General features: G+C 38.4%; 1 protein-coding gene across 6 annotated transcripts in view; it reads left to right on the forward strand.

Moving 5' to 3' along the window:
• slc44a5b (solute carrier family 44 member 5b) overlaps nt 1-13,266 on the forward strand; it is a 37,258-nt gene continuing 23,992 nt past the window's right edge. For 2 of the 6 annotated variants that reach the window (XM_065246683.2, XM_065246682.2), the window contains exons 1-2: nt 10,267-10,706; nt 11,035-11,083. In XM_065246683.2, the coding sequence (XP_065102755.1) occupies nt 10,667-10,706; nt 11,035-11,083 (89 nt within the window). In that variant the 5' untranslated portion in view covers nt 10,267-10,666. Of the gene's footprint in view, nt 155-10,261; nt 10,707-11,034; nt 11,084-13,266 lie in introns of those variants that run through there. The other 4 variants (XM_065246679.2, XM_065246678.2, XM_065246681.2 and 1 more) reach the window with 4 other exon arrangements.

Genomic DNA, 13,266 nt, shown 5'->3' on the forward strand with positions numbered 1-13,266 from the left:
CCCAGCAAATCACGAATTGTCTTTATATATGTGGACAGGTCGGAGAAACGCTATTCACGACACTTCATATGCAATCACGTAAACAACGGACACGCGAGAGCGCTTCTCGGAGGTGCAATGGCGAAGAAAAGTGCAGTTCCTTCTTCATACTACGGTAAGCGAGCCTGTCGATGGCATCGTGTCAAATTAAGTTTAGCAGTAAGACAGTTGAAAAAGGAAGCCGTGGTTGATTTCTGTCAACATAGTAAACGCTTTCTGACCCTGTTCGTTTTATTCTTCATTTTTGAGCCATAACAGATTGTGATTTTGGACCACTATGCTCTGCTGAACTGTTTCAATTCTAAATCTAGACTGTTAACGTTAGTTTGCGAAACTAAAGACGTCGATGAAAACACATGAGGTTTTATTTTGTATTCAGAAAGCTGTTTTATTGGCTCGTTATATAAGTTGACTGGCATAACTGTTACGTCAAATATGAAAGACTAGTAATCAGAACAGTAGTGGTTAATGCTGCGCAAACTTTTCCATCTGGAGGGTTTTTTGTGTTAAGTCATGTTATTACTGTACAGATACAGAGATATACAACAAGCTTACTGTACGTGCACTACTATTTGCAGCTACGTACTGTAAGTACCATTGGTTTTAGCAAAGCTATTTTTAAATACCATTTAAGTCAATCGGGAGGTAAACATGTAGAGTTTTACTTTAAAATAATCATATATAGGCATGCATATCCTTAGTCTTGAGTAATGTTTTTAGATAATTTAGAAAATGTTCTCTTTTCATCCAACTTGTCTGGTCTGGTCTCCAGTAGTAGTTGTTGAAACTTTGCCTTCTGGATTGTTTCATTGTTTCCCCCCCCAAGTCACACTGGATTAAAAGCATCTACTAAATGTAAATGTAGTATGTCGGTGGACAGAGAGCCAAGCAACAGATTTACTTCACATTCCACCATAGTCATCTGAGACCTTTAACAATCCTTCACCCCCTCCTCCAATGAGCTCAAACAAGGCATTCACAGCCCACTTAGCCATTTAACACTACTGCACTAAATATTTTTTGGAGGCAATCTGTCTAATTATATCACACATGACCACGCCAAAGGGATGCTTCTGGTACGCCTACGCATCCAGAGCCATTCTGCATCTAAAATAGAGTTGGAGTTATTATCATCTGCTGTATTGCATATGAAACTTGAATTTGACAGCCTTGTTGTTTACCATTGCAGTGCTATTGGAGTGTCAAGGAACGTGGTTTTCTTTGTCAAGTAAATAGTGCAGGGAGCAGCTGTTTCTCTGTCTCGCTAGGGCAGGGTCGTGATCTTTGGCCTTCGCTTTGTGTATTGTTGGATTCCCACGAGCCACCTGCCAATCGCAAACGTTTTCAGCTAGTGTCGCAAGATAGCTTCCGAGATTATAGGGAAAAACAATCAAATATGATGTGGAAGCATATGGTTGTTTCAATGTAGCTTGTGTATTTATTTTTTTGTATATCAAATGTGATATCTGGTGGGTACAAACCAGAATTAAAGGTATCATCCAAGTGGATGCACGATATGGTATTGAACGTCCGCATAATGCTTAATAGAAAACACTACCGTTTTTCAATATTTTACTATGTTTTTACATCAACTTTAATATTTTTTTCAATGCGTGCACTTTGCACAATCTTTGTAAAACGTGTCGTGAATGTGTTAGCATTTAGCCTAGCCCCATTCATTCCTTAGGATCCAATAATGGGTGGATTTAGAAGCCACCAAACACTTCCATGTTTTCCCTATTTAAAGCCTGTTACATTAGTAGTTAATGGACAAAGATTAAGTGCACGCATTGAATAAAGATAGGTATGTATTAGTTGGGGTAAAAACATAGCAAAATATTGAAAAACTGTGATGTTTTCCTTTAACAGGTCATGTGCCTGAGATTTTCTTCTTTGTAGACCCAGAGGTGATGCATAGATCTGGTTGTGTTATAGTTTTTACACAAAAGTCTAACCTGCTGATGATGATAGTTTGTAGAGATTGATACTAGTATAACATTTATTAACTTTATTATAAAATTAAAATGGACTTTTTTGATGAATATCTGGAGGAAATCGGTAAATCAATATGTTCTAAAACGCTTACAAAATTCACATTTGGTGGATATAAGCTTTGAAAAATTACAGACTCTCACTTCCACCAATACAGATCATTGATTTTTATGATGTCATTCTGCACTTGTGCTGTGCATTTCAAGGCACTTCAGTGGGTTATTAATTCGACTCCATTTAACCAATAACCAATATCATTAGACACTGGGTCTCATTCACTAATAATTGCGTAAGTTTTTCGTATTTATACACACACTTGAACTTCTCCCGAAAACGTTCAGCCTAATTCATAACACATGCGTACGCACATGAATTTGTTCTTATACTTTGTTCTTGCGTTCGTGAATTTGGAGTGTTCTACATGAGCGGCCGCAAGTATTGGATGTGTTAACAAATATGACATTTAATTAATATGACAGAGACGTGCATCTGTATCTAAAATAAAACAGACAGGAGATCAAGTGATTGACGTTTTGACTTCTCATTACATTTACATGACGTTTACATTAGGCATTAAGCAGACGCTTTCATATAGAGATTTAAAAAGTGAGGAAGGAAAGCGTGAAGATTTGTCATTAGATTTGAACTAAACTGCAGCACCTGGCTCATCATAAAGAATTGAATAGCCATGTTGTGTGTATGATTTAGCCTTGTTAAGAAGATAGACAGTGGGGTACCAGGGAAGCTGGATTGCTTTATCAAAGAGATCGAAGAAGAAGAAGTATCTCATTAAGTTTGAGATGAGTTCCTCAACAGGTCAATCGTCCCTTATGGACCAAGAGCAAATTATATTCCTGCTTCAGAGCTTCCTAAAAGTGGTGCAATAAAATGGAATTATGACCGGAATTATGAAGCTAATAGAGAGGACAGTCAGTGAATTCATATGGGACAAGATATTCTCCCTTCGACTCTTTAGAGTTTCACACAGAAGTTTCTTTTATCTCCACTGTTTGCGGTACAAAGCAGTCTACTTCTTTGTGTGACAGTTCCATAGACTGCTTTATAGTTCAAAATGAACCGTCTACTGTGCGGGCAGGGTGTTTACAATGATGGATTATTAGCAAATGCCAGGCTTAGGGATAAAAGACTAATAGTGTCTCATTTTTATCCGACCTCTGTAAACGTCAGCATTCAGGAAGTTGTGCTAATAGATAGCATCACTGGTCCTGTATAAAAGGCCCGTTTTACACAGAAACATAGTGGTCAGTTGGAAGGGAGCGAAGGAGACGGTGTCCTGGAGTCACATTCACACTCGCGCTGGCAATGTCTATGTCGTCCGTCTGGTGCTCAAGGATGTAGCTTGTGTCCTTGAGAAAAATGTATTCTATTGCACAGTGCTTTCTTGTACTTTGTGATGGATTTTAATGAGATTTCCATAATAGAGTCACAGATATGCTGAATTAAATAACCAAATATATTGGTTACAGTTCACAGTACACCCACATATATTAGGTAAACAAAAACTTTTATTTAGCAAATGATAAGTTGCCATCAAGTGTGCCTCATATTTCTTAAAAAGTGAAGCCGCTGGCTCTTTGATCGCCCCCTGGTTGCTGGCTGCAGTACAAGTCATAAACACTGCCCTCTCCATGCAAACGAACAGGACTCAGCTCTAAATAAAAAATTATTTACACTACCAATAACATTTTCTGAAAGATGGTTTTGGTCCTTTTTAAGGTAGTTGTTATCACACTGATATATGTTCAATTGTTCATTTTTGTGATGCGTTACACGATACTATTGACGTTACAGTTTTGTCGTTTTGCATGTCCATACTGAAAAACACAAATTTACCACTCAGAAACATCAATTGCGTGGTTTATGGTTAAAAAACACATTTTAATTTCCACATATTTTCCATTTTTGTAGCTCCAGATTTCACTCCCTTCCTAAAAACGCACAGAGTTTGTACAAAATTCTTCGATTTGAAAAGCGCTGTGTCCCTAAATGGCCAGCTAATCTGTACGTTGTGATTGGTCTGAATACCTTTGACATCAGCCGAAAATGTGATGCTCTTTACCATGTTTGAAAGATTCGCTCACAATGCAATGCTAACAGGAGTTAGCTTACAGGCTGTAAGACAAAGCGGAGGAATTATGATAATGTCCTTCTTGTCCACGTCACCAATCCCAGGAAGTAAACTGTTGCCTACAATCCATCTGTTTGTTGTTGTTGTCCAAGAAAAGAGATTTACATTGGAGACAGTAACTCGGGTCATCGTTTACTTTGGGGTACGTACCTTTTGCATATCATTAAAGGCCGCGGTATACTTTTTTCCGCGTCCTCGTCCGGCTCGCACGTGCACGCTTCCACGCAGCTTTCCAAGTATACTCCCCGTGGCTACAAAAATGAAAAAAACGATAGTGTGTGTGCAAATGCTGTCTATTTCCTTTGTATAATTGTTTATAGTGGAGTGTCCTGTCGAAATATTTTCACGCGCATCCGCTGTTGTACGCGGACTGTACACGCACTGTCCGCGCGGTCTCAAATTTTGGGCTGCACACGGTAGGGTTGTGCCGATAGACGATATCATCGTCCATCGTGATGGTTGACTGACATCACGATGGAGAGACACCATCGTGATGCCACGCCCCCTCCCCACTCCGCTGCGAGTCGACATACACTTACTCTCTTCTATATAGACTATAGTTAACCTAATATCTTTGCGTGAATTGGTCTATAAATTAAATAGAAGACGTGACGTGTGTTAGTCTGTGAAATGTCGGGCATTTGATCTTGACTAGGGATGGGCACGGATATTCGAATGGCAATAATAATTCGAATTTAAAAAATGCTATTCGAATGTTTGTTTGTTTTTAATGTGCCACCAAAGGGTAACAACTTATTTAATGGTTTTTCACTTCATCTATACTGTCTTTTACAGACTTAAATGTAAAATATACATGAACATTAATTTGTATGTATTTCAGATTGTTTGGCAATGCAGATTGCAGACGAATTTAAGTTTTTCCTTTTATCTCCGGGTTTGTCCCCGCCGCGCCGTATTTGGCCACTGGCTTAGTGAGGGCTCACGTGTTATTAAACGTTTGTTCTCCGCCGCCCGAATCAACACATCATGAGAGATTTGTAAGCTTTCTGTTATAAAGTCTACTTTATTTTGTTAATAAAGAGACAGACACGGAGAACGAAATGAAACGGAGAACATTTATTATTTGCGGTGCTCTTTTGAAAATTAACCAGATAACTGCACATGGCAGTTTAATGGCAATAATTAAATATAAGTTTAGCTTGCTGTGGATATTTCCTAATTATAAGCCTTCTGTGAAATTATGACAAAATGAAAAATACAAAACACGCATGTCTTAATTAACATAATTTAAATAAACGAATATTCGTTCTTTAAGAGCTTAAATATTCGAAAAATTAAATATTAAAAAAATTAGTAAATTACTGGAAAATGCCCATCCCTAATCTTGACATTGCTAGAATCTTGTCTTTTTACATGTTGTACATTTATCTTAAAATATTTAATTTTGTACAAGAAAACAGCCCATATTAATCATTTATTAGTAGCCTTTTGTAGTGTCTCGGGAGATCGTGCTCATTGTTACATTGAGGCTATACTGCACTGAAGCGGCAGATTAAGATATAAACCCAGAATTCAGGGAACGTCAAGAACAAGAAAACGGGAACAACACTCTGACCGAAACGCGGGATTTACATACACAGACCATGTTTAAATTTAGATGTGTCTGGCCCTGTTCACTTTGTCTAGTTTTAATAAGCTGCGGATTGAAGTGCTGGCTGCACCCCGCGGTGCTGAAGACCCGCTCTCTGACGGAGTACTGGTGGCACATATGCGCAGATATTTACGTGCAAAATTTGGAAAGCGCGGAGGAGTCGTTGGGTTAGTAAAATAATGAAATTATAGCTTTTAAATAGAGAAAAATATTTATGTAAAGAGATTAAAAGGTGCTTAAAAGTGCACAACTCTTCTTCAGTGGATTAAAGCTACCTTTTCCCCTTATGTGCAACCTATAGGAAAGAGACATTAGTTGGGATAGTAAAATAACAAAATTATAGATTTTAAGTACAGAATAGTATTTATGTAAAATATATATTAAAATAAAAAGTGCACAACTCTTCTTAAGTGGAAGTAATAAAGTAAAATAACGAATAAAAATTATATAATAACGAATAATAACGAAAAATTAAAATACCCCCCGCCTAACGATATCATCGTCCATCGCGATGGTTTACGTAACCATCGTCAACTGCCAATTTATGGGGACATCGCCCAACCCTAGCACACGGACGGTCCGCGCGGCCGGCCGTGGACCCTTCTGATGACGAAAAAGATGTCATGCGGACGGCGCGCCTACGCGGACGTCCCTAGTGTACTTTCGGCTTAACATGTACTAATACACACTTACACACCAAAGAAAATGTAAAATCATGAATTGGACCATAGGTGTCCTTTAATAAGGCCACATACCTTCTATGTATAATATATATCAGAAAACAATGTAACATATTTTATCAATGCATTCTTTGGCACCTTTAACAGTGCGTTCACACGGGACGTAAGCGTTAACGCTTCCCATTCACTTTTAATGGGTGACGTCATGCTTTGCCAAACTGAATTGTGGATCCGTTGGTGTCACGTCACAGCGGTTGCTCATGGCAGAAGTTAAAAATTTCTCAACTTTTCAACCAGCAACGCGTGCGTCAGATCGCCTTATGCAAATAACCTAGGCAGAGCCAGCCAATTACGTTTATGGAAGACCGGAGCATGTGTTGCGGCCACTGTGATTGGCTGTTGGCCACGCTTTAAACAAACCTTCCGTCAAGTGTTAACGCTTCCGTCCCGTAAGTATTTTGGTTAAATCCTTCTAGTTGAACAGTTTTGTGTCGAGCCTGAAAAGCACAAATCTAAAAGAGCATCACCAGTCTGCTTTGTCTATCACTCAGTTTTTTCGTCTCTCTTTACTTCGCCTGTCCATCTGTCCCAGTCTGCTCTCATATCTGTCTCACAGTCTAGGAGAAAATCTGTCACTTAATTTCTCTGTGATGATGATATCCAAAAGAACTACAGCCATAGTCAAAGAACATGAGGTGAGGTCTGTGGGAAAAACACATTGCCTTTTTAAGGAATTTTAAGTAAATACCACTAAATACCTTCTGTCCTGAATGGTTTTGCCACTAGTTTACCAAAATACGTGTTCAATTTCATGTGGGGCTGCGCAGACTGATCAACGCATGACATCAAAATACAGTAATTCGAATGCAAATGTTTGATTAGAGTTGTTTGTTGGATCAGTGGAATTTAGCCACACAAAAGTCTCTATTTGCGTAATTATTTGTTTGTTTGTATATTTAGTTAATGGCTTCAACTGAAAATGAGTAGAAAATTGCAGCCAGTTCCCGAGTCTGTTGGGATCTTGCTACTGTTTCTTATGACTTCAACTCACAGGGTGGGAACTCTGTGTCCTGGTAGGATAAAAAGGAAAAAAGTTGCCACATAGTGTTTCTTTCCATTAGATCAAACCCACGCTGTCCGCACCTGCACGCCTTCCCAGGCTGTTCCTTATGGACACGCAGTGAAAGAGGCTTGTGTTAAACATCACAGCCTGCAAAACACTGGTCTCAGTGTGTGTTAGTAGAAATCAACAAGCTTGGTGGAAGAAGAAGGAGAAAGTGAGAACATAAAGTGATGAATGGGTCGAAAGGGAGATGGGAGTTCATTGAACAGTCTAAGGAAGGAACAACTAAATATAAACCATTTGAAGCCAAACAATATCTGGCATTTTTAGCTTGTTTTTTAGAAGGAATAATGGTTTCATTCTGTGCCAATGCATTATGATACATTTACCTCACGAGAGGCAAAACTGAATAAATCGCTTGTCAGGGGTATTGTTTGGGGAAATGTGACTCCGCTGAGAAGCTGACTGTAAAGTGCCTTTGTCTGGAACTCAGCGGGACTTGTTGTTAGTAAAATTTAATAAAACATGAGGGAAAACAATGTCTGTACAACAAAATTATATGCCAAAACTGACAAAGAAATCATGTTGATGGATTTCCATCTTTTCAAGCACAAAAATGTACCAAAAAAGTCAGTCTCTGACTGTATGCGTTGGATGTCATTGAGGTCTCTTACTGCAATTTTAAGTCACAGAGTAAATGTACAAACTATGTCTCAGTCCGTCTAAATATCAAATCTAAATATGCATTTGGCCTTTAAGAAGATGTTATCAAATGAGCTGTCACATTAGTGTGTATGAAGAGGGTGTTTGAGCCTGAGATAATGTAATTGACCAGGATGAATTGACACCAGCTGTTATTTGGCTGATATTCAAATGATGCGACTAAACCACACAGACTGACGAACATTCAGACGGTTAAATGTCAGACAGATTGTAAACGGGATCAAGAAGTGGGATAAGGTGTGAACCTGCTATACCGTGTAAGATGTGTCTAAACACTTCTGTCATAAAGGACTTTACCTGAATTATGATGGTTCAGTATTAGTCAGGTTGATTTACAAGTATTATTATTTCCTACAAAATATGTCTGTGAAGGATGTCCTGTTTTCTACCATTATACAGCTTGGAAGAGCAAGGACATTTACTAAAATAACATCAAATGTGTTCGTCTGAAAGATAATGGACATATGTTTCTTGGATTGCTTGAGGGTAAGTACATCATGGGGGAATTTCGATTTTGGCTGGAGTATCCCTTTAAGTGTTTTAAAGAAGACCTCATCTGTTAAGTTCCTCCTGTGGTTTTGACACGTTGGATGATTACAATATTCTTTAGCTTCTAAACTTAGCTGCATCTATTTTAAGATATTTGAGTGCCTTATAGTGCCAACTAACATTGGGTTTGGGAAAGGAGTACAAAGTAAATTCCGGACGATCAGATTGAGGTGAATAAAAGCTGATGCTGCTGCAGCAATGCTGACATTGTTTTTTCCATAATGCCTCAGGGGCATTTTCCAAATGTCCTGACCTTTCGGTCCACATCCACATGGCTACACACACATAAATGTTTATCTCTCTTTATTTCTCTTTCACTTCATCTCTTTCCCATGTTTTTCAAATGAGAATGTTTGTGTGAGTTTACAGTATCCTTTGTGGTTTTCCATAGTAGGAAAACAAGTATTTTGGAAGTATTGTGATTAGGGATGCTTAACGATTAATCGCGATTAATCGTTAGCAGAATAAAAGTTTTTGTTTACATCATATATGTGTGTGAACTGTGTATAATAACTTTGTATAAATAAATGTACACACATGCATGTATATGTTTTAGAAATGTTTACATGTGTATTTACATTTGTATATTTATGTATAATTTATATTATATATATAAATATAAATACTTAATATATAAAACATTTTTTTTCTTAAAATTATACATGAATGTGTTCATATTTATATATATATATATACATATTTATTATACACAGTTTACACACATATTTGATGTAAACAAAAACTTTTATTCTGCTAACGATTAATCGCGATTAATTGTTTAGCATCCCTAATTGTGATAAATGATTAGGGTGATATTTTGATCATTAATGGTAAGCACGCGGCACCCTTTGAATTCCATCGCAATTTTTATTCCTACCATGGAAGTCAATGTTTACAATCAGCTGTGGGCTTACCATCATTTATCAAAATATCTTCTTTTATGTTCATCATAAAAAGAAATTCGTATTGGTTTGAAACGACATGAGGATGAGAAAATTTTAGCATTTTTAGGTAAACATTGCTTTAAAAATAGAACAAATAAGCACCAAATTTATTTAAATGAATCATTGCATTCCAAAATTAGAATATACGCCGTTCCCCAAGTGTGCAGATGACACAAACATCTCAAGCTCTGAGATCTTATCTCAGTGGCAGTGTAACAAAGAAACACAGCCAGATCCTTCAAAAAAGAAAAAAAAATGCAAGCCACTTGGGAATACATCATTTCTGACGGCTGCCAACCCAGCTTGGTCAGATCTGTGTTCTGTGCCGTCAAAGCGCGAATCTGTTGTCAGAAATGTATCTAATGAGCGTGTTACTAAAAACATCAGGCTGTGGTCTCCCCTGGGAACAGATGTTTTGCGGCTCCTGTGTGATTTCAGATTTTGAAGCTGCACAAGCTCCACTTTCAGAGTCTGCATGTGTGTGCAAGGGCGCAAGGCTTTGAGCAGGTGGTCCGCATGCTGTTTGCTGTTTGGTGTGTCAGAGGAAGCTCTCCGTCTGAGCTGCGAGACGCCAGTGCTGTTTTCTTTGTGAGACAGAAGCGAAACGGCAAGAAGAGAGAGAGAAAGGGGGTGGACGGAAACGAAAATACTGAAGAATGGCGAGAAAGTGAGTGAGGAGATGACACAAGTGAATAGATAAAAGCCGAGAGCAAGATAAGAAGCAGATGGGGGTGACGCAGACACCCACCAGCCTGGTTTCTCCTCCACCTCCTCTCGCAAACACGGCTTTGTGTGTAATGATTAACCGATCGGAGGAAAGCGAGAAGATATCAACACAGCCCTCATAGGAAGTGACACGCAAACGGCAACATTATATAAACGCAAACACTGTCTTCATTCAAAAATCTGTGAATCATGACCGGACCGAAGGGAGGATATTACAAGGCAGAATTAGGTACTTAATACTTTTGAGGAAAATCCATTGTGTTTTAAACTGGCAGGTGCGTTTTTTTTTTATATGTATATAAGTGCTTTTGTTCAGCACCCAAAGCATTGTTGGGCTCTGCGGACCTTACAGAAGCTTTTTGTTCTTTGTTCAACAGAGCTGTGACTCTATCACGTTGTTTAAAGTAGTAGATTTGGTGTATGTTTGCTCTTTGACCTGGTTCAAACCACCCACGTGTATTTTGGACTTCCTGAAGAGACCGCAAAGGAATGTGTTGTGGGCTCTTGATATATAAATGGTTTCTTAACGATTATGTCACTTTGTTTATGTCTTGCAGGAGAACCACACAAGTTTGACCCCACCTTTAAAGGACCCGTTCATAAAAGGTACACAATCATGTTCTTGTTATTTAAACTTGCCTATATAAGAAAATAAGGATATGCAAGTAAATGACTATTTTTTTTTTAGGTTTAGCAAACATCTTTTGGCCGCAATACACTTAGGCCTGTCCTATTTTGAAAGTGTTTGTTAAAGATCAAACTATTGGCTTTATTTATGGACCTGTCGCTCTGCTGGTTCTTGCTTTGTTTCAAAGCTGCTGGCGGATCAATGATTAGATCGGTAGTGATATCGGACGGCAGAGAAGAGAAATCAATGCCTAAGCTAACATGTCTCTTTCCCTTAACATTCACACTTAAGATTCAGTAAGCAAAGAGGTCATTAGTAGAGGTTGTTATTATTAGGTGCTATTAATGGACACCATGCTGTTGGTTTAAATGTATTTTTGTTTATTCCTTATACAGAGGATTTGTCACAGACTCTATGTTTGACTATATACATAATTGCGCTTTGCAAATATGCATTTATTTAGGTTTATATGGATCACAGTTTGTTTTTAATTTTGTTATGTAATTTACACCAAAACAATAAGTTAGGTAGGTGTGCTCCTGTATTCATGAATATCAGCTGACGTCACTCACTTGTCTTCTGCCATTTTGAGTACCTGAAGTGGTCGCAAATGAACTAGAAGCTATGCCTTCAAGATGTTGTGAGCATCAAAATCGCTATTTTTACAACACTAAGAAGGCTCGACACAACTTTGCTTGAAGTATCACCTGTGTCTCTACACGTGAACTCGAGCATTGAGAACATTGCTTGTATACACAGAGTTTACTAAAAAGAAGGTTTTGAACAACTGACTTTGGTTGTTTTGGTGTCCGCTCGCCGTCATCTTCCCAGTCAAGATGTATCGATCTCCGAATGCAACGTAAGGAGGGAGGAGAGTAAAGATGGATAGCTCCTAAAGCATAGTTTCATATAAATGCACAGATAATTTGTTGTTTTGTCGCAAGTGAAAAACAGTATTGACCTTGTAGTTGAAAAAAGGAGCCTCATATGAGATTCATTCATTCGCATTCGGAAATGGATTCTTTATGTCTGGCAAGTGGCAAAAATTGTGAGCCGACACCATAACAGCCAAAGTCAGTTGTTAAAAACCTTTCTTTTTAGTAAACTGTTTGTATACAAACAATGTTCTCAATGCTCACATTCATGTGTAGAGATCCAGATGATACTTCGAGCAAAGTTTCATGTTGTGTCGTGCCTTCTTAGTGTTGTAAAAATAGTGGTAGTTCGGTAGCAGTGGACAGGGGGTGGAAGAACACTTCAGGGATCAAGTAGGCATCACACCCTAACCAAGATTTTTTTTTAAAGTAGCGTTTCTTTTCATGACAGTCGAGGTGCGAAATGTTGTCTTTCGTAGAAATTTCCCATATCTGTAAGAATCATAGACAGTAACAGATAAGAAATACGTAAATCGTAGCAAGCTAGCCGATCCTTGTCAGTAGCCTACTGGTACTCGGTAGGTACTCAAGATGGCAGCAGGCAACTGGAATGACGTAAAAGATCACATGAGCATTGCGCAAAATGTCATGGCCATGGTTCAAATGGGCCATGAAACTTGCATGCTGATAAATAAATGTATACCTTGTACTGCACTGTTTTGGATAAAAGTGGTTACCAACAGCGTAAATGTAAAACATATTTAGTGGCTCCTTTCCATTTAAAAAAAACCAATAGCGTTTCCCTTGAAATCTTTTTTTTGTGCAGGTGTATGTACATGCGCATATACCCAAGATAGGAATCCATCCAAGAATAAGCAGTGTGCTCTTCAAAACACCTGCCTCTGTTATCAGCTCAGCTGCATCCCTCGGGATGAAAACAATATTATATTATAAAACAGGCCTGAGACCTTGGGAAAAAATCTCGGTGAACTAACTTTTTGTGTAATGGTGTGTGTGTGTCTTAAAGTGATGTGAAAGAGGATCGTGAAGGTATTGACAGCTCATACTGGCAGACAGCTGGAATTTGACAGGCGAAGGATGGACATAAACCGAGCGTAGGTGCAGAAGATTATAGAGAAAGGGAAAAAGAGAGACTTTATTAAGGAACCCTCAAAGTTACTTGAAGAGATTCTACTGGTTTAGATTAAATCAGAAACTTTTGGTAGGTTACTCAATCTGACCCCAAGGAACATTAGTTCACTATAGCACACTCCATAGTTGTCTTC

The sequence above is a fragment of the Paramisgurnus dabryanus genome, chromosome 11, assembly GCF_030506205.2.
Source record: "Paramisgurnus dabryanus chromosome 11, PD_genome_1.1, whole genome shotgun sequence".
In the NCBI taxonomy this organism is placed as follows: domain Eukaryota; kingdom Metazoa; phylum Chordata; class Actinopteri; order Cypriniformes; family Cobitidae; genus Paramisgurnus; species Paramisgurnus dabryanus.